This window comes from Triplophysa dalaica, unplaced genomic scaffold, assembly GCF_015846415.1.
Source record: "Triplophysa dalaica isolate WHDGS20190420 unplaced genomic scaffold, ASM1584641v1 Contig11, whole genome shotgun sequence".
NCBI lineage: Eukaryota > Metazoa > Chordata > Actinopteri > Cypriniformes > Nemacheilidae > Triplophysa > Triplophysa dalaica.
The window spans coordinates 51689-73838 of record NW_026622645.1 but is presented as its reverse complement, the minus strand read 5'-3'; the positions used below and the strand labels follow the sequence as shown (position 1 = coordinate 73838).

The window sequence follows — 22150 nt, the reverse complement described above, 5'->3', positions numbered from 1 at the left end:
GTGTTTCTAGATGTTCTTCAGCATCACAGATAAGAATGTGAAAAATGCAAGGCATTTATCTTCTTCGTCCACTGCAGAAGCCTTCTATCAAACAGCTACAGTAAGACACTGACGTCACCTGTCAATGTATTGTTTCGTCTCTTATCTTCGAAAACTGCGATTTTTCTAAAATCAAGTTACACTTCACCTAAATAATATATCAGTGAAGTTTTTAATACTTCGATGGATTAGGGAATCTTGTATGCATTAATGTTGTGTCAGTGCTTTGAGGGAGGAATAGTACAAAATCCTTCGATTAATTAAATATGTGACCAAAACTCAATTTCAAACTTCAATACAATCCTCCCTTCTTTGTTCTATAACGTTTACTTCAACTGACTTTGAATATAATATCCTCACATTCACATGTGTGCCAAAATGAATAATACAGTACACTGCTCTCTTTACATTTAGGCATTTAGCAGATGCTTTTATCCGAAGCGACTTACATTGCTTTATCCTTTACATTTTACATAGGTATTTGCAATCCCCTGAGATTGAACCCACAACCTTGTGTTGTTAACAAAATGCTCTTACCACTGAGTTACAGGAAAGCTTTAACTCTGTCAGCACATTGCTTTTGCAATGCCAACCTCACTCGCTCATGTGCACGCGCGCAAACTAATCTTAGTTTGATGATCAAAGCTCGAGTTGACAAAGTAACTCCATGAGCTGCTTCATGGTACCAACGAAGCTTGATCGCGTTGGTTTGGTTTTCCCAAAACTAATCCCGTCACCCTGAGTTTGTTCAGCTACGTTCAGTGCACAGTCCCCAGGTGTTACACAACACCTCACTTTTAACCCTTCACAGCACACATTTCATCACAAAAATAAAATAAAAGTGCAGATGTAATATCTTTGAGTTTAATAAGGTGACAACCACAAGAGGGCAGCACTTGATTCAATAATACGATCATTTCGCAGCATTAAAACAAGTGCAATTGATATACACAGAAATATAATTTGATGCTACATATGGCCATTAAACTGATATCAGTCAAGAATGTAAAAAAACTATTCATCAAATCCCCAATTAAAAAAAAACAAAGATTTCTGCAGATCAACAGTTAGAAGAAAACAAGCAGTTGATTCTAATACTAAGAATCTGTGATGCCATCAGATGCACTAAAATATACATTTTTCTTTTTTAAAGAAACAACAAATTGTAACAATTTTTTATATTTTGTACCTAATTCTAACGGAAAAACACCACCAAACCAAACATCTGTCAATTATATCCAATCAAATATAAAACACAAGATTCATCACTTTCATTTGATTTATTTAGCGGTCAATTAATCTAAGGTAGATCTAGTCCTGTTTGACACTTACACACATACACCTTATATATAAGGCAGTAAAAAGGTCACTTAAAAGAAACAAAAATACGTTCATTTATACAGAGGAGAGCTCCATTCATTCGTTTATGTCTCGTACATCACAATCTTCCTCATCCAGAATAAACATGGGGAGAAAATGATCTATACAAAATAACCGAGCAGATCAGATCGATATCTGCTTGCAAGCTGCATTGTGGGTAAATAATGTTTGACCTGGAGCCAAAGAGATCGAGTTGAAAAAAATCCCAAGACACAAATAATTATTTCAGGATGTTTAATACTGACCTCTAGAATCCTGCTCTTTATCAACATGTGCGTCCCCGAAAACTGCACACAACTCCATACTTACAAAATCCAACATATTCCCCAAACTGTGGTTGAATTAAAAACAAAACCTCCCACATAAAACAGTCTGCTCCGTCTTAACCTCAAAGTATTCTTAAATAGCAGCTCAATTAAAACTCGGAGGAATGTTGGTCCACACTCATGTCTTTGCAATAACAAACGTGGCCTTCGTCACTATTATTCACTCTTCTCAAAACTGATGCGACGGACAGCGTTTACAGTAGAACCACAAGTGATTTCACAGTATGTGAGCGGGATTGCTTTCAGTCAAACAGATGATTCGACAAGACATAAAAGAACAGTTCGACTGAACTCGGTTATGCGTATATGATGTCGCCGGGGATGTGCAAGCCACGTTCAGTCATAAACACGTATGAACATGAGCACGGGGAGAGGGTGCAGACGGGTCAAGCTTTCTTCTCCTGGAGGATCTGATGGAGCTCGTCGGCATCCTCTGCCGTTTTCACCCGTATGAGCACCGGAACGGGCGTGCTGGGGTTCTTATCCAAGGGAGGGTTTGGCATGCACACCACCATCACGTTGTTTTTGCCAGTTCGTGAGCAGGGCATAGAGGACGACACCATGATGTTCAGCAAGATGTTTCCTAGAAGTGATCAAAGGAACCATGTAAGTTTGTTTTTCGTGTCCCACAGAGTACAAAACATGCCAGAAACTAAAAGAAACATTTCCTTTTCTCTGTGAATGGAGAAAGTTGTGAAAACGTCTGGTAGACATCTTAAAAGGAGCAGAAATAGGAACCACGTGTGCATTTGGGTGAAAAACACATACAAACTATTATTGATCAACTCTCCAAGCAGATGACATTTATTCTGAAACCAACTCACCCAAGTTTGTGTCTGCGCGCACCAACAGCTGAAGTTTGCTCTCGGAAACCATCTTTAGATGCAGCGTCCCAACGCCCTTCTCTTTAAACTCGCCATCCTTCTTATAAAACAACTTGCACCTATGAAACAGGACGTTCAATATGAGTCTAGTGCAAACATGAGTATATTTAACAACACAAGAGTGTCATTCGTCGTTTACTTTTTGGAGTAGAAGGCATCTTTCTCCTTGATATCTTTAACTACTGGAACGGGAGGCTCGTCCGACTCTTCCTCATTTTCATCTAGAAAAAAAAAGCGATTTATGTATCCGTTCTCTGTAAACCTGATGTTTACAGTATTAAAACACTTGTGTACCTGCAGTCTGGCTGTTTCCTTGAGCACCTACGGAGATGGAAACTGCAGGAGCAGCTGCTCCGAACGCAGACATCCCTGACGACGTCGAGAAGGAGAAAGACGGAGCTCCGCCGGAGCCGAGCGTGCTGAGAACAGAGCTGTCCACCTTCTTGCCGAAGTTAAAGGAGATGTTGACGGGAGCTGCTGGTTTTTCTGCGGCTGCCGTGTCTTTCCCTTGAAACGAGAAGAGTGAGGGTGCCGCGCCGCTGCCGGATGCCCCCGCGCCTGTGACCGAGACGGACGGTGCCGCACCGCTCTTCTGTTCTCCAGTGACGTCTGACGCCCCGCTGCCGTATTTCTTCTCAATGCTTGCCAGGTGCCGCTCGTAGTCGCGGAAGATAGGGTTGAGGTCACACAGGGGGTTGTCGTTGACGTGTTTGGTGATCCAGTCGCGCACGGAGCAGTTGAGCGCTGTGAGCTGCCGATTGTACTCTTTACTCCTGCTGCTGTCGGAGGTGGAGCCGTTGGAGGTGACATCGCTGTCTGTGGGTTTGGACGGGACGGAGCTTTTGAACGTTAAGAGACCTGCGAAGGAGAGAGAATAAATGTGATCCAGTATACATAACGCTCATCCAATGAATCAAGAAAGTAACAGTTGAACTGGAATGTGAAATAAACATCATTTGTTTGCAATAGCGGAGGACGATCTGGTTATTTATGATTCCAAATATATTTAATTTCAACAATAGTGCTTATCGTTGCCTTTGATATAATCAGAAGATTTTGACCATTTGATAGTTTACAGAAGTTGTACGAAAACAACATGGTGGACATGATCAGTTTTTTTTCTTACATGACACACATCAGGGGAATAACTAGGCTAGATTATGACAACAATATCTCTAGGTACACTTCTGGTACAAGACGAATCAAACAACATCCATCCAACAGACGACAAACTAATCATATGATTTCATCTCCGAGCTGTCGTCATAACAACAGCTCTGAACTCAAATGTAAACCAAACAGGCACATCTTCCATTTACCCACCTTACTTTCTTCTTGCCGGTATTTGCCCAGACTGAGTTCTACATGCAAGAGCGTTTTAAGAGTTCGAAACACCAGAAATGTCACATTTCGCTGACGAGAGGCATTCATTTGGGACTCCGGACGAATTCTCTTAACAAGACTTACCGCTGTTGGTGTTAGCCGGCATGGATGAGTTGAAGCCTGTGAAAGATGGCGCGACCGGTGCCACACTGCCATTGGTCAGGCCGGACAAAGACTTAAAGCCAGCGCCGTTACCAAAGCTCGGGAATGATGCCGTCCCGCTTGAAGTGCTGAGCGCGAAACCCTTGAAGGTTTTAAAAGCTCCTCCGCTCTCTCCCTGCGTTACAGACAACAAAGCTCACATGTGATCGACCATCAAACATGACAACAAATGCATGCTGGGAGACGTGAGGGGCGTTACCTCTGCGCCTGCTGTACGACGCTTGGCTTTCTTGATGGCACGGTTCTTCATCACATCTTGACTCGCGAGAGAAAACATTCCTGCCTGAAGACGACACAACAATCTTAGAGGAATTTACACAACATTTGATGTTTTAGAGGTCTGGAAACCAAAGTTTACAACACGGTTGGTTTTTTACCTCCTCTCCTTCATCTTCCTGATCCCAGTTTCTGTCCGTCAACTCCTTATCAGCAATCCGCTTAGCCATCACAACTTAACTGTCAAATATAAACACAAGTTATTCATAAAATGATCAAAACAACTATAATAACAAAAAAGCAATTATGTTTCCACGGTAACACAACATTCAAATTACATTGTTAGTTACAATTGTAACGGAGTTAGTCCTCGATGTTATCTTATGGTTACGTCACGTTAAGTCCAAGATTTAGGTCTCAAGTTAGTTTCGGTTTGTAGAGGTCGAAGGTTAGGATTGCCCATCCAGGAACTCGTTCTCCATGCTTGACCGCTTCTTTCACACTCGTCACATTTAAATACCGTTGAAGTTATTAATAAATATAAAAAATAAATGTCTAACCGTCACATTGGTGCGAGTGACCTCATTTGTTGCCTCATTTCGAGCGGCTTTCATTGAATGACGCGACAGGTCGCGCAAACTACCGGCAGATACACATTTAACGGTTTAAACGATATTTTGAAGCATTCATTTCTGACACACATCGTACCAAACGACACGCGAACTGTTTCTACACGTGTGTGTAAGCGCGCGTTGTGTTTTAAAAGACTCGAATTACGGGCCGGTACTTGAGTGAAGGAGAATATGAAGCGACGACGGTCTGTGTGGAATAAAACGTTGATAAATAACGTTACTTTCTTACCTTAAATCGTTTCCCGCCGGCCGTTCGCGTCAAACCGAAAGTGTCGAGTGTTTGAGTGATGTTCGCGGGAACCTCGCGCATACAGGAACAGCAGCAGCAGGCCGTGCGCTCACACCGCCATCTTACAAACGGAATATTCGCGCGTCCACATGCGACATCACGCATGCGCGAGTAGCCGCTGCGCCTCCTGGTAAATGAAGTCTTACGGCTGAATGGCGCTGACAGGGATTTTTCAGAACAAATGAGTGCGTCCCATTTGGAAATTAGGATGTTATCGATTTTCAATGAATACATTTATCAAAACTTATTTATTAAACATTTATTTCAATTGTATATAAACGAGTCGCCATCTTTAGCGTAAGAAAAATAATATATTAAATTCAAATGACAAACTCTTCAACAGATGGCCTCTTTGATTTTTTGTTCACCGGGAAATAAAATAAACTCTTATTTTTATGGAATCTTGCAGTGTTAAATAAAGAAATATATCAATATGAGAGCAATATTAATATAAATGGATGTATTAATATAAATCAAATCAATTACAAATCGCTATATTATTAGCCTCTATAGCAAGACCGATCGACAACACAGTCTGAAGCTAACTTCCTATAATCTGTCATTAAATTTGATTGTGATTGTAAAACACTCGTCATACACTCCTGTCGTTCGTCCTCGTATGCTTCTGATCTCCTCCGTGAGAGATGCGGGACCTGTCTAACGCGCAGCTAACACTCAGTATCACTCACGTCACCGGACTTGCATTGTTCCCTCGCGGCTCTCGTCCCGCCTTGCTCGTCACAGGGACATTTTTTGGTCAAAAAATGTCCCGATCAACCTGAATTCACCCTACATCAGAAACATCCCCCCTTCAAGCGACATCTCTGCATGACATATTGTCCAATGGCCAAAATTCTAACAATCGATTCACTTCTCAAAGGTTAAAATGAAGCCCCCCACTGTAGAAAAATCCAGTACAAAAATGAACATTTTCAGGAGCTGGGGCGACAGAAATAAACCGTGATATTTAACGTATTTTACCAGTTTTTCTTGTAAATTTGAGTCCTTTTTCTGTAATTTTACGGCTGACTGTATTTCAAATATACATGAAAGCCTATAAAAACAGTTTTTTCACACTATACATAGATAACCGTATAAAATAAGAGAAAAATCTGTATAATTTTTTTTTTACAGTGCACGCTACGTTTTTTCTCATTCAAGAGGCCCTTACACTCTGATTATGTGTTTATAGAATTGTTCTAAACGTTCACAGGGTTCTGATTGGCTTGTTTTCTGTTGAACTAAAAAGTGTGTGTGCTGCTACATTCAGTGTACAAATTATATTATTATCAACAACAAAAGACACAGTGGACAATTGCTGTAAATCTGCATGACTACACACAGCGCACCGTTACACATTGATGTATTTGATGCCTCTCAGTGTGGCTGGAGACATTCAGAGTGTTTCTACAGTGTTCCCTGTGTACTAGATAGAAGAAGCCTACCTAGAATATATGCAACAGTGTGTGAAGAGTGCAGCGGCGCTGAAGAACATATGGCTGTAGCCCAATTAATCTCTGATCTTTCAGGAATCCACATTTATGTGCCAAAACATGAGCAGGTGATGAGGAAAGACGATCACAACACCGTGGAATCATTTCAAATGAAGACTAATTTTAAAAAGTTTTATTGGTACAGCGCCTTTCATTCCTCAAGGTCGCTTTATTTGATGCCTTCATTCACTCCATTGAATATTTTAAAGACCTCTGAAATCCAGTGATTTTAGACCTTGTGGGTTTTTCTGTAGACACAAGATGACCTAAACTGTCCATACGCAACATGCAGTGTCACACACTGTATCCCACAATGCACTGCAGCAAGACATGACCTTTCTTTACCATACATTTTTTACTAATATAACACAGTGCTGAATAAATAGTTTGTTAGTGTTTCATTCCAAATATAGTCGTGATTTATGACTATGACATAAAGAAAGGTTAAAGGCTGATAAAATGCCAGGCTGAATCATTTTGCTGGCTGCTAGTGCACGTATATAAGTTTATGACTTATGCAGAGTTCCCATGCATTAGAAATATCAGGGAGAGGACATTTTCCTGAACATGAAAAAAGTAATTAAATCCTAAAGGTGACGTTTGTTATTTCGGTTTGTCACCTGCCTAAACACATACACATTTTCATTGGCTGGACAAATACATTTTCAGACATGCGAGTCAATGATTTCAGAAAATGTCGCTCTTGATATTAAAAACAAACACAGCAAAAGGTTGATAACATCACACAGGTGTCTAACACATTCAGCGGACATATTTGAAAATATTGGAGTGAATATACATTTGATATATTCTGTATTTATTCACTGAAGTGAAAATAATGAACAGAATATATCATAAAATAATTATTGTATTATTGTATTATTTTTACATTTAAAAAATCCGAAGTCTTGGTCAAGAACAAAGTCTATAAGTGCAATGCATATAAATGTGAATTGAAACGTGACTAAAAATTGAAACCACAAGTAATTGAAAATATAGTATCATTCATGACAACAAATTCAATCTGGATGACTATATCAGATATGTAAAATGTCTTGATATGGTATCCCAGCATGCTTCGGGTCTGCACGGTCATGTGAATCTGAACGCTCGTCATGCTTCTTTAAGTCGCAGATGAATCAGTGGTCGAGTTCTTGATGAAGTCACAAGAGCTGATGATCATCTCTCGGTGCACGCCACGCGTGTCTAATAGCTCATTTGTTCACATGACATATTTGAGTGTCAATCGAGTGTAATTATGCAAATTTAGTTAACACGTTGTAATTAGTGCTCTAACGGACAAATGAAAAGGGAATTTAATTGGTTTCTCTTGATGGAATCATCTCTCTGCCCAATTCAGATGCATACTGTACATACTGTAACCATACCATCAATAGATTTCATCCTAAGTGAAGAGCACATTTGGGGGTGATCTACATACCCTCAGCTTGGTCATGAATATTAATTAGGTGATGTACCTACTGATTTGTTTAATAGCCGATCAATGAGTGCCAGCCTAATGCAATCTGCTGTCTGTGTTTATCCTCACACTGTGGCCTAGCCAAAATTCGTCTCTTTAAGTATACTCACCATTGCCCAAAAAGTGTTGGGTCGTTCTTGGGTCAGTATACCCCTGATGTAAGTTACTCATCCTGTGTGTATTCCGCCCACTGACTGGTTACTGACTCAGTTTGGCATTACCAGATCTAGACATGACGTTTGGAAGAAGGGTTCAGCGTGATCAGATCTGACCGTTTAACTGCTGGGGCCTCTGATGTGAAACTTACTGTAAAGGCTGAGCTCGAGTGACACGCAGATCTATTCCAGGAAACCAGTGAGCCACGTCCCAAAGATAAACGGCTAAATAATGCAAGTTAAATTGCCTTGTTTTGGCTAGGACTAAGACAACGTCACTGAGAATGCAACCCCGTGATGCATGCATTATATGTAGAATAAACGTCACTTATACATATTCATTAATAAGATAAATGTATTGCTCCAAATACGACCATGTTTTACAATGAGAAGTGGCCACAGATACTTTTTTAGAGGTTTTCTTTCATTCAGTTTCACAGGGTGAGACTAGTGTAATGCAGCGCCCCCATGTGTCAGCACCCGAAAATAACAACAGCTTAGACAATGAATCTTTTTTTAATGTTGACATGAAATCCTTTTGGGGATTGCTGCAGTGTGACATGTAAACATGAGGGTTTTAAGCATATTACTCATATCTGTTTAACTGTCATGCATTATAAAGTCGTAATAATGAGGACACCAAAACAAAAGTCAATATTTATACTATGTTTCAGATTACAGAACATAAAAACTGTTATAACCGGAACTGAATTGTAAATAAAATGACACTCCCATAATGCATACATACTTACTTTAATAAATTAGCTAACCTAAAATCTTGATGTTGATGATCAAAGCTAACATTTTATGCATCAAATACATATATTAGCTCTACGTCAGCCATCTGCCACCCTGTTGTTTTATGACTGAAATACTGTCCGAAACCATAAGAGTATTAATGCATAATTATGTATATCTTTTTAGTCAGAAATGTGCCAGAAATACCTTGTGTTTTCACTTCATTTCTTTTTTTAATTTGTTTATTTTAAGTTTGCAACGTGACATCACACTCATTTAAACATGTGTACATGAGGACATATGTTTGTCCTCACTGAATCGCATTAACTTTCACATCACATTCACTCTCTTGAAAGATCATTGGCTGTCTGTAGGCACGTGCCACACACGCAACTCCTGATTGGATGCCGCTGCGGAGAACGCGTCTCGACGCTCCAATGCCGTTGCGACTTGTGTTTGGGGGACCGAAGAGGCTGATGGGGGCAGGTGGTGGATGGGGGTTGTTGAGGGGGCAGGGTGGGGTAAAACCCTTCAATGATAGAGTAAAGAAAAAGGAAAGTCAGATCATAAAAACAGATCAGTGTGTGCGCTCGTTTCGAAAAATATTAAATCATTTCATAAAAATACATGATCAAGAATGTTTAGGTTTCGATAGTAGGGCGACTAAAGGAGTGAGATATACAGAAATGTAAACAAAAATAGACGCCTGGTGTGATGCTGTTGGCAAACGAAATGTTGATTAAGAAACTTATTGAATACTACAACACAAACCCTAGAAGCACTAATAAAAGTCAGTGAAGCGGAGCATATTTGCATCTTAATAGCTGGAGGGATTTGCGTTAATTTACGCTACGTGGGGGTGAAACAGAGGTCTGGGGGGGGGTTCTGTCTATTCACAAACCCATAACCCCCCTCGCCCAGGCCATAACACTTTCATTTATGTACAAGCTAGTAAACCCAGCAGCTACCATTCAGACAACAGACTGTGTTTTTCAGGAGCTGGTTTTATGATTTTTGTTGCTTTTACTTAATTTGAGACTTTCTTTTAAGGTTAATACATTGAAATGACACAAATAAGGACAGAGTGACATTTACCCACAACACATGAACATCACTGAGGCTTAAGTAAACTAGAAACATCACTGTAGCCTCGTTGTTAAATAATCATAACATTAAAAAATACCACTTTTAGCTCATTCCATCATTTCACAAAAATATATATTTTTATATTCCCTTCTATATATCCACAAATGTGACGTGCAGTAATGAACTTATTCCACAGTTATCTTGTCTGGCGGAGACGCGCAGTGCGCGTTCGCGTGCCGGAGGAAGGGAGAGTTCTTCTTTCACTGCTCCATCCGGGCACTTTCCGAATTAGCATTGACAACCGAAGCGCAACTTTTTCCTCAGGCAAAGTGAAATCCAGCCGCGCACTCGGACAAAATCTAGTCCCCCGTTTTCAACTCAAAGTTCCGCAAATAGACCCCCGCGTTTGGGATCGATCGGAAACGCGTTCGCGGCGTCGTTTACGGAGCCGATCTGCGCGAGCGTCGGCGTCTTTCGCTCGTCTTTTGGGCACTTTTGTTTATACTGGCGTAAAGTGGGTGATGAGTCTCGCGGCCAGTGAAGAAGCAAGAACTTGCTGTGCAGCCCGAGTAGTTCTTTCGATTGTTATTGTTGCTTTTAAAAACATTTGGACTACGCCACAAATAACGCGGATCGCGTCGAAAGTGGAGGAAAAGTGCTTCTGAAGTCGCAACATGGAGCTACAAGGCCTTCAAGAGGCACTGAAAGTAGAAGTCCAATGTCATCAGGTAAATAAAAATGGCACTATTACGGGAGCTTTTCACGGCTTTTTACGCGACTGCTAGTCGGGAGAGAGGAATCCGCTGCGTTTGAATGTTTACATTTGCTTGCATTTGTGAAGCGTTCGGGGCGATATAACGGTAACATTCTTTCGCCCTAATGACGCCATAATCACTTTAAACGCAGATTGTGGAAACGCTCTTTGATGCACTTTCGCGGCCGCGGTGCGTTTTTTCGCGTTTTGGTTTAATAATGCGGCGGTTTTGTGGAGCGATCGGGACGAGACTTGAATATTTATGAGCTTCAAACTGACTCGCTGCTCTCGCCGCTTTGTTCCTCCCTCACATCGTAACTTACTTTACCCTTAACGTATTTTCTTCCTTTACTCCGTTTAGAAACTAGTTGCACAGATGAAGCAAGACCCACAGGTAATTTATATTTCAGTATTAGAGAACTGGCCATTTGCATCGGGCTTAAAACTTTATCGGCATCCATCTACCTCGCAGTTTCCCCATCGTTGGCTGCTTTGTCCTTAGCGTGACTTTGCCAAATAACGCAACGTGTTTTATTAAGTTTCGAAAGTGTTCACAGGCTTATTTTGGCTGCTTTTGGGCAGGAACGACACTGCTCGTGTGTGTTTATATTTAGGACGGAGGTTCAAAAAGGCAACTACAGGAGAATCGATACAGAAATAGTGCTTTAAGTGGCAAACAACTAAGATTTCATGCATAGTTCTTTCGTAGTGATTTTTTGCTGGTTCAGTGACACTTCACGGGAGCGTTAATGGACGTTTTGGAACGCGTTTGCCCTCCCTTAAAATGTTGTGAAACTGTTGAAACGTGATGTAGATTGAGATACACCTTTTCAATCACTCAGAAATAGCATCTGTGTGGTTAACTGTGAAATTGGAGGTGTTGGGAAATGTTAGCGTCCATTTTGAGTGGCTCGATATGTTTCTGGAGAGTTTTGTGAAGGGAGTATCAGTCGATCACTTTAGAAAAAATGTTGCGTTGAAACGCTGCTATTTATCTTAACTAATGTTTCAACCTCGCGAATTTAGACTTTGTTAACTTAACGCACTTGTTTCGCACTTTATTGACAGTCTTGCTGAGGGGGTTTATTTCTTGAGCCGGTCACATGACGACGTGGTAGAATTTGATTCGATCTTTGCACTTCACTTCCACTTTTTTACATTCGCACACGACACGCAAGGTCATCTTTCCTTCGCGATCATTTCGATGTTTTACGGGCATTTTGTGTGTTTGTCCTGTGTTAGACGAACGGAGCTCACCCGTGGACATTCATCATCCCACAATCCTTCACTGAACGTGCCGTCAAATTTCGCGTGCGCTCGATCGACTTGACGTCTTGCGGCGGCGTTCAGCACCTCGGACAGCGACGCGCACGTCAAACGTTGCGGCGGTTTTGTTTATTTCGAGTGTTTGGTGTTTGTTGTGAAGGTTTTCGCTGTTTGATAGTGGAAGCTTCCATTTTGTGACGAAGGGGTGTCGGTTCCTTTCTAACATGGAGCAAAAGTCTGCAGAGTTTCGGGCTGGGGGAGGGAGGGCTCATTCATGGCCTTTCTGAAGAGGGGGAAGGGAGCAGAAAACCCAAGTCAGCATCATCACACAAGACATGAGGCCTTCACATTTACCCAATGATCAGGGAATGTACCTTTTCTTATTACAAATGGGATCTGCACAAGTATGCATTAAACATGCGATTTGTTTCAATACATTATACTTTGTAAATGAAGGGGCGTTATAATGACACGGAAATACATAATAGGACATGTGTATCCTAGGGTAAGATTTCTCTGTAATGTATAAAAAATATCTTCATGTGGCATTAATGAAACTGTTTCTTCGGCGCTTTAAGACCACAATATTTCAAAACAGCTTAGTACTTTACAGCAAACTGTTAATTGTAAACTCCCTTCTGGATCATGTAAAGCCAATCATTTGACAGATTTTTGTATTATTCAAGTCTTTTAATGCAATATATTATACAGTATGAAATTGAAATGAATTATGTATTCATCGTGACTAATGTTATGTGATCTGCATTACTGAAGTGTTTTAAACCTTCCCATTTATGAAGCACAAATACCAATCAGATTACTTTTCCGTAAATGTTGCAGTTGTAATGATTAAAGTTGTATAATAAAGTGCTTTTACAACAAAGTACTGTTAACAGTATTATATTGGTCACTTTTTGAGGCTGGGCCCATAATGATCTACCCTCCTTATATTCCAGAAAAAATGACGTTTTAAAGATGTTTCAAATGCAGATGAATGCAGACAGCCCTCTGGCTTCTATTAGCTGACAACATCATCTTGTGAAGGTTTAGTCATCATGCGTTCCCCGCAGGGCAAATGCGTCGTGTCCACATATAAGTATCAGTCCTTTCTCTGGAGTTTAAAATACGTGTTGCATGAGAGTCTTTCTGCATTGTTGTGTTATTTCTCTGGGTTGCATCACTGATCCAGAAATGCTCGTAAAATCCCGGCTTTGATTTGCTTTCTGCTCTACTTTAAAACATATTTTTCGGGCTTCTTAAAACCTTGCAACACCTTTGCGAAATGATCACGGTCTGCGTTTTTTTGTGTGTGTGTCCATTACGCGCAATTTCAAAACAGATATTTGCTCAACGCTTGTCTTACTGTTTGGAAATGGAAGCTGCGTTTGTTCTTTCAAGCATTAAGTGATACATATCTAATTTGTGTCTTGTAGGATTGTGCATGTTACTTGCCTTCATGTGTAGCTTAAAGGAACAGTCCACCCGAAAAAGTAAATATACTCCTCTTCATTTTTGTGTTCAACCTGTATGACATTCTTTCTTTAGTGGTACATCAAATGTGATTGAAGGAAAAGGCGACTTTAAAGAAGTCAGCCACTCTGTTCCTTATAGTGAGAGTGAATGGGGACTGGGACTGTAACGCTCAAATGTACAGAAAAGCAGCATAAAAAAGGTTGGTGCTACATTACAGGAAACAAAATTAAAATGATTATTTACTGATACAGTTTCACGTTACTGAACCCCTCAGGAATATAAAAATAGCAAATCGTTGTCTCGTTTTGGAGCTTAACAGCCCCAGTCCCTATTCACTTTCATTGTCTAAAAACATCGCCGTGTTTAATCTCAAAACGTACGCATTTGTGTACCATAGAAAATAGACAGTCACACCAGGTTGAAACAACATGTGTAACTGTAGGAGAAGAGCATTTTTATTATTTATTTTATTGGGCGAACTGTTGCTTTAATAAATACAGGACCCTGAGAGAAACAGAAGCGTTTACAGCTTGCCTAAGTTTGATGCATAAGCACAAATGCGAGTTGGCTTGCATGTCTTGGTTTGAAAGCAGCCCAGTGTTCTTTCCGAAGTGATTTGTGTATCCCTCTACCGCAGGCTGACGGTCCCTATAACATTTATACATGAATGCAAAAGGAAAATGAAAATAAAAAGCCAATGTACAACTCATAAAAATACTCAATGCGTAAAACGGCATGCGTTTAAAAATAGATCAAATAAGAACAGCTCGTGCATTCATCATTGTGAGAGCAACTGGATTGGATTACAATGAGTGGGGTCACTGGTTCCAGATCATGTAAGGCCAATAAATCTTTACATTTACATATTTAAAGCCAAAAATGGTTTGGAAAAAGTGAATGATGGTGGGTGTTGATTTATTCTTGTACAGAGCGAGGGAAACTTTTATTGTGTTTATGGACAGCTGTGGTCACTAATATAAACTGGACGTCATGTTTGGACACAAACGGAAGATGAGGCAGAGCGGAATATAAATAACAGCTTAAAAAATGGATCTGTTCCTCAAAACTCTCATTTGACTTTAAAAAAGTCGCTAAGGACCGGTTTAACAGACAAGGCTCAGATCTTTAAGTATCTTTTATTAAAATGCATTAGATAAAAATATTACTGGTATGCATATTGAAACAAAACAATGGCAATTACATATTTTAAGACATTTAAGACAATTTATTTTCAGTTAAGACAGCTCAAACTTTCCTTTTAGTCTGGGATTAGTTTTAAACCTCGTCTGTGAAACCGGACATTTACTTTTTTAAACATAATATATTTGGCTATGAAACGACCCTTTACTATATCTTATGTCCTTGATATTCAAGGGAGATCTACAGATTTGACGTAAAAATGATTTATTTGAAGCAGAGTATCTCACTTATTGGAGAGTAGGGATGCACCGATCCGATACTCTGGATCGGAATTGGGGCCGATCCGGATGTTTTTTGCTGGATCGGGTATCGGACTGACGGGTTCTCTTCAGTCCGATCCGTTGCGATACCCGTGGAAGTTACTCTAAAGCTTCATAAAGGACTATCCATCAGGAAATTACCATAAACTGTGTCATGCACTGTATTCGTTGTCATGTATTTTGATAGCTTTATGCGAGGAATAAACCAATATAGCATAAATAAAAAACTCTGACCTCCGCTGGTGCGGTCATCTGTCAATCTCAATCCAGCATGCGTGTGTCCGGGAACAGTCAGGACGTTACTCTTTCCAAAGTTTTTAATATTCTTCCTAATCACTAGATAGTAGACTGTGGTTTTGTTTAAAATGCATTTTGCCGGAGACTGTACTCGCTGAGTGTAAAGTTATTAGATTCAAGCACCGGAACCGGTCTATGTTATGCGTCATTCATACACTAACTCTTTTTTTTTACTTTAGGATGGATGCAATGTACTATGATTTAAACACATAACATATCTCTTCTCTTTGTGTTATAACTGTTTTGAACTTGGGAAGCAAAGATCCCCGCGAATACACGATCATCACTATCCGGGATGTGCGTGAGTGAAGCGGGTGCATTAAGCGCATCATTCTGCGTCCAATGCGCATGACTTTAAATAACGTAGAAGCGAATGTATTAAGCGCATCATTTTGTGTCCAGGATGTGCATGAGTGAGTTTGGAGACTTTTATATTGTGGTAGCTTTGTGCAATAAACAGAAATTTATTTGTTAAACATTTTGTAAGTATCTGTGCTTAATGAGACCACATTTTGTTTTGTATGTATTTTTAAGTTAAATAAAGCACTAAATAACATTTAAAAAAAATCATACTTTTAAGTAAAAATACTTAAGTGAAGGAAAATGGTAGATTTTAATGTACTCATGGATTTAAAGTAAAAAAAAAATTAAAAAATGTATGGACTGTAGTGGAGTAAATATGCTGTGCTTCATACTGTAGGAAAGTATTTTTTTGTCCAAAGTTCTCTGATAAAGTACATATATTTTAAAATGTACTTGAAAGTAAACATTCTTAACTATCCACCTCTGGCAATAAAAGTTAAAATATGCAAGTCTACTTTGATCATGAAAAACAGTGCTAGTATCGGATCAGAATCGGTATCGGCCGATACACAGAATTCAGGTATCGGAATCGGATCGGAAAGGAAAAAGTAGGATCGGTGCATCCCTATTGGAGAGCAAAGCTCTCTCTTTCTCTCACCCTCTCTTTCTTTCATTTAAAGCGCATGCCATCAATTTGTATTGGCAAAATTGATATTTTGGAAAGTTCATCCACACTTGATTAGGCAAACCAGTCGTATCCAATGGCAACAACAGCCGATGTTATGGGCAGATATAGCAAGAGTCACAAAAGTTCACGTGTAATTACAGACTGTTACTTTAATAGAGTCAAAACTGTACAGAGGAGTCGCTTCTCCAGGAATAGTTTCTTACTATAGACGACAGAAGCTTTATTAGAATGCACACAATGGCTTTTAATATTTTGATCTGTTGTATCTCATAGCAATGCTGCCTGCGGTAAATTCTGTCATTACCGAGAAACAAATCAACTGCACTTTATCCCTTAGCAAATAGGAATCGGATTTTCTTTGAAGACGCTTCTGTTCCACACGACACAGGGTGATCGTGTTTATCAACTGCGTTTTTTGATTATTCCCCGTCAGGTAGTTTAGATGGTTACCATGGCGATGGCGTTCAAAACCACGTCATCTATGCGGAAATTGCTCCAAAAACTCTGGTGCGCCCATTTATTTTCTTCAGAGAGGTCTAAAAATATTTATGTAATATTAAGTCATTACTACGAAACACTAAGCGGAATCACACAGGACATTTCATAGTATTGCAGTGAGGAATTTTGCTGCTTGCTGATTGGTTGTCAGTGGTGTTGGGGGAGGGACATTCTCAGTTTGACAGAACTTGACTGGACGAAAATTGTTCAGTGCAGGATGAGTCATCAATATTTTTATTAACCATTTCCTATGGAAGATATATAAAGTACATTAAATATCTGCTATTCTATACATGACCTCAAAACACACATTGAATGAAACCCAAGTAAGAGTTTTCAAGTGATTTGTGATATCAGATGATTCATCAGGGACTGTTCTAATAAATCCAGTAAGCGATTCGTTGAAATGATTCTGATTCAGACTGTGAGAAATTTCTTTCTGTGAGTTTGAATCTGTTTGCAAAGATTCATCCAATCAGAATTTAGAGTGAGCACCATCTGTTTTTAACAGACAGTATTTGTACAGTTCTACAATGTTTGATATTAAAACTGTTCCTCACGACTTCATGATTCACGCTGTAGCTGAAGTCTTTGACATCTGACTCAACGCTCTGCAGCTTTCTGTGCCGTGAGACGATAATGATGTAATGAGATTAGAGCACGTTAGATGACCAATAGGATTACTCGATTTGGATTAAAGCCGACACGTGCAGTGATGACTTCGTTGGCTTTGTTCCAAACATTTGCGATCTGTCTATGAAGCTCACTTTATGTGATATGATCACAGCGTTTCATGGCTGTAGAGGTGTCTTCTCAAAGACTCATAAATATGAGTTGATTTATAAACTGAATATTTGTGGTTGTTGATGCTGATTGGTTGATTGCAGATGAATTAACAAATTTGGGGGATATCATTATTTGGATGGTGGACCACAATAACATGGTATATTTGTTTTGTTATATTTTCTTGTGTATGGTACCTTAGAGTAAAGGGCTGTACATACTGTATATGTCGCACATGCTACAAAAAAAAGTTTTGTGCTACGATTAAATTTAATAGTGTAGCACCCAAGCGATACAGTTTGGCAGAGCCACTTGTTTGTGTGAAGTGCATTTGTCGTTGTGCTTGGTCATGTGAGGGTGAGGTTAACTAATTTCGAACCACTATTTATTTTTGTTTTTATTTAGTTTATTTAATTAAAACTTGTTCTCCTGCTGCATCTAGTCCATTGATCTTGAGCCCTATGATCTTCACTAAATGGGAAAACTTGAAAGGAATCACTAAAGCGGCATTCTACTATTTAAATTGTCATCTGCTTTTTCTATGTGTCAATGAGTGAATGAGCCGCACACTTTTAAGATGTTACAATCGTGTTACTCATTGATATGTCTGTACTATACGAGGACATGAACACATGAACTTCATCCACAGAGTACTGAAACTCAAGCGTCTGCGCGACCACCCGCCAAAATAAAAGTCAGCTTAAATTAAACCAGATGATAAAAGAATTAACTTGTAGTACATGTATAAGCTATGGTAAACACTATAGTATTCTTTAACATTTACTATAGTAATGTTCTACTGCAGTTTACTTTAATAATATAGTATACAGTATTTTGATGGACAAAAGTATTTACTGTATAGTAAAGCATTGAAAATACATAAATCAAATTTTGTAAAAACTAAAAATTATACTGCCCCAATTTATCTATTTGTATAATGTCCTTTTTCAGTTACCTGTCTATTTTTGTGATGACCTTTTTTCTAAAGATGATAACATACGTATACTTGTGATACAACTGTTTCTGCTACAAAACTTTAAAACTCTGTACTAGCACCGGTGCTATGTGCAAAAAAAGTTAATGTACATCTCTGGTGGAGTATATATTATGTAGTATTTGCAGGACAAAGGGGGCGTGCGTGTCTTGTGGTTGTGGTATGCCCGCCCATTGCCCTGAATGTTACATTCATAACAAATTACACGGCTTGTTAAATATTGAATAACTTTTTAAGAACACGTAATGATTCAGATGTGGCAGCTCCAATTTTGATGTGTTCATAACCTAGCCTGCTCGACTTTGATGACAGGTGACCCAATGGAGTTTCTACTAGTGGTACTGTTGGAGGATGTTTATTTTGTAATCGATTTGTTATTGTTGTGATGGCCAGGTGTGATCACTGTGAAATCTGCTCAGGATCTGCGCTGTAGCTCCAGGCGCCACTGTTGCACTGCTGATAATGGGTTTCCAGTTTACTTCACAACTTATCTTTCAAAATCTGGTGCAGAACTGCTGGAGGTCATGGGAAGGTTGTGGGTTTCATGCCCAATACAGTTGGTATAAGAATGAATGAACATCAGACACTATAATAACAATTGGTTGCTTTCTTAAAGGGACAGTACACCTAAAAATAAAATATGTCATTACTCTAATTTGTAACTGACCTTCTTTTGAGGAGATGTTGTAAAAATGTTTCAAATGGTCTTTTCTCCGTTTAAATAAATGTGGATGGGGTCTGGCATTTTAAGTCAGGCTTTCGAGCATCACCTTTAAGAAATAAAAATAATTTGGCATGAGGGTATTTATTTGGGATGAATAAGTCCTTTTAGGACTGTTTGAGTTGTTCTGTGTGGAACAAAACGCTTTCCCAATTATAGTTTCACATTCTGTAAAATGACTTTGAAGTCAAACTAATTATAATTGTTAGTCATTTTACTTTCTCGAATTTTCACGGCTCTCTGCACATGTTAACAGCAATCTCAGATGTTTATTTCTGTTAAATTGTTAAATGTGTTCTGTTTAATTAAGGTGGTTTAGCGTCTGGACTGTTTACTTTGACGTTGCAGGTTTGAATCCCGCTTGAGCTTTATTAGCATTCATTAATAAAAACGATTTGTCCAATGTCATCTCTGCCCTACGCTGTGTTCTTCTGCGTGTGACCCGGTGTCGTTCGTGCTTGGCAACCAGAAGGTGGCACGCTTTATACTCAGCCTTTACAGGCGAAGCGCTGGAGCTATTAATAGCCTGAAGGGGGTTTAAACACACGAGAGAGACGAGAGGGAACCGGAGACGCTCATCTTCCACACTCATGCCCTTGATCACGGGTTCGAGTGGGACCGGAGGCCTTTAGCTATTTTATTGAAGATGCTGAAATGTATTCTTATCACACTAACTCAAGATTTATGACTCTGCATGCAGTTCAGCTAGACGTGGAAAATATGTCTGGTGAAGCAGGTGAAAGGAGTAAATTCATTTTAAAGATTACATTATGGTACAATTCCATTCCTACAAAAGAGTTGGTCCGACTCCTATAGATGAGTAAAAAGTGTTCACTGAGGTCGCCGTAGTGTGATATTGGAGATTGATCACCATCAGGTGGACGTCCGTGTCTCGTGCGTTTGGTGTCTGGACCGGATTTCCTCTCTGGTGATCCCTAGAGATTTCCCAGGAAGCAGTGGGATCCGTAGGAATTCTTTAAACCCGAGTAATCTGACCATGTGGTAATCAATAGGGACATCAGCTGTGTCTGTTCTCCACTGTACAGAAAAGTGACGCCAAATTCCTTGATGAATATCTTTCTGATGACGTTAAACTATTATTGTTTAAAAAGGTTTATGTAATGCAAACAAAATGCTTTATCACGGTCGTTTTATGTGCTTGAGCGAAGTTCAAACACGCTTTTCTAGATTGTCAACTGTCCTGTATAACGCATAGACGTCACGAAATCTGTTCGGACAGATAAGACAAGTTATTAAAGTTTTCTTGCTACATGGATATTTATATTTTTTATTTATTTATTTTATTGAGTTACACTTTTGTCACTCTACGAGATACTAATTGATCCTTTTTATTTGATTCAATTTTCTTAACATTTTAAATAGTTTTATTAGTTATTTTCGGGACTACCGTTTTAAAGTCACTTCCCCAACACTGCGTTTTAGACTAATGTCTTTGTAAGTGGCCAATAAAACGAGGGGAGAAACGAGGACAGAGAAGGTCGTCCTTGAAATGTCACTCAAACAAAGAGCCGCCCATCGTAAAGAACAAGGTTTTGATTGGCTCCTGACAAGGTCACTGTAAGTGATGTGTGAAAGACCGATAGAAAGTGGAGGGACATGGAGTAAAAATGTTTGTACACATTCGTACTTGAAACTCGCACAAAAAAGGAAAGCTCATCACCTTGAAAAACAATGAATCGGAAAAAGTCTAAGGAATCAAAAACATAATGAATGAGTGAGGAACGAGCATCAGAGAGGACCGTGCGGTATCGCTTCTGTTCGTGTGGAAACTAAATATAGAAAAAGAATACAAGGAACGATCAATACATATCTTGAGCATGACGCGCTCGACTTATTGAAGATGTAACTGAGACACTTTTCATTTTTACTTTCGTCTGCAGCACACCAAAGAAGAGATTTTGAAGAACGTTGATAATAGGGCTGCAACTAACGATTATTTTAATAATCGATTAATCTATAAATTATTTTTTCGATTAATCGATGAATCGGATAAAAACAAAACCAAGAAAAGCATTCATTTCCAACCCTTTTTTCAAAAACAGAACTTGAATCTTTAGAAACTGCACAAACATGTTGCTCCTTGAACATCCCTGAGCTGTTATAATAATAATAAAATAAAAATGGACTAACACAAAAAACATACACATGTATGTTTTACATCTGCCAAATATATAGCCTTTTTTTTAAATAAAGTGCCACCTGAGCTGCCAGAACAATAAATAATTTATAAAAAATAAAGAACAATACAAATCAGAAAATTTGACAGGATTTGTTTGAATGTAAGAACTTGTTCTCTACACTAAACTGCAGACAGACACTCGCAGATGCACACACTTTTGCAGACGCACACACTCACAATCTCTCACACTGACACACACACACACTCTCAAATTCACTTCAAGCTTATTCATTCAATTATTACCATCATTGTAGTAAGTGCAAGCTTCATTTATACACCACATTTTAACACAGCTTAAGATGACCAAGAGCTATAAAAGAACTTTAAAATTAAATTAAAAAGTACAACACACACAAATATATTTGTCAATAATAACCTATATGGGAGAAAGCACAGAATATACACTGCAAAAATTGCTTTTCTAACTTAGTAGTTTTGTCCTGTTGTCAG

General features: G+C 39.2%; 2 protein-coding genes across 2 annotated transcripts in view; one reads left to right on the top strand and one right to left on the bottom strand.

The window, feature by feature from the left end:
• Nucleotides 1-881: 881 nt before the first annotated feature.
• On the bottom strand, nt 882-5412 carry LOC130417066 (nuclear pore complex protein Nup50-like). Its single transcript, XM_056742369.1, has 8 exons — nt 5252-5412; nt 4552-4630; nt 4374-4457; nt 4097-4289; nt 2924-3487; nt 2769-2850; nt 2570-2688; nt 882-2328 (listed from the first exon to the last, which is right to left on the bottom strand). The coding sequence occupies exons 2-8, from the start codon at nt 4618-4620 to the stop codon at nt 2132-2134; spliced, it is 1308 nt and encodes a 435-aa protein (XP_056598347.1). The 5' UTR covers nt 4621-4630; nt 5252-5412; the 3' UTR covers nt 882-2131.
• Nucleotides 5413-10391: 4979 nt separating this feature from the next.
• The window catches only part of LOC130417070 (PHD finger protein 21B-like), a 36972-nt gene continuing 25213 nt past the window's right edge, over nt 10392-22150 (top strand). The window contains exon 1 of the mRNA XM_056742372.1: nt 10392-10991. Coding sequence (XP_056598350.1) covers nt 10938-10991 — 54 coding nt within the window. The 5' untranslated portion in view covers nt 10392-10937. The remainder of the gene's footprint in view (nt 10992-22150) is intronic.

Coding starts and splice junctions, on each gene's coding strand:
- LOC130417066 (XM_056742369.1), bottom strand. CDS start 4,620: ATGGCTAAGCGGATTGCTGATAAGGAGTTGACGGACAGAAACTGGGAT. Junction 3,488..4,096: donor GCCGGCTAACACCAACAGCG/GTAAGTCTTGTT, acceptor TCTCCTTCGCAG/GTCTCTTAACGTTCAAAAGC. Junction 2,851..2,923: donor AGGAAACAGCCAGACTGCAG/GTACACAAGTGT, acceptor TTTTTTTTCTAG/ATGAAAATGAGGAAGAGTCG.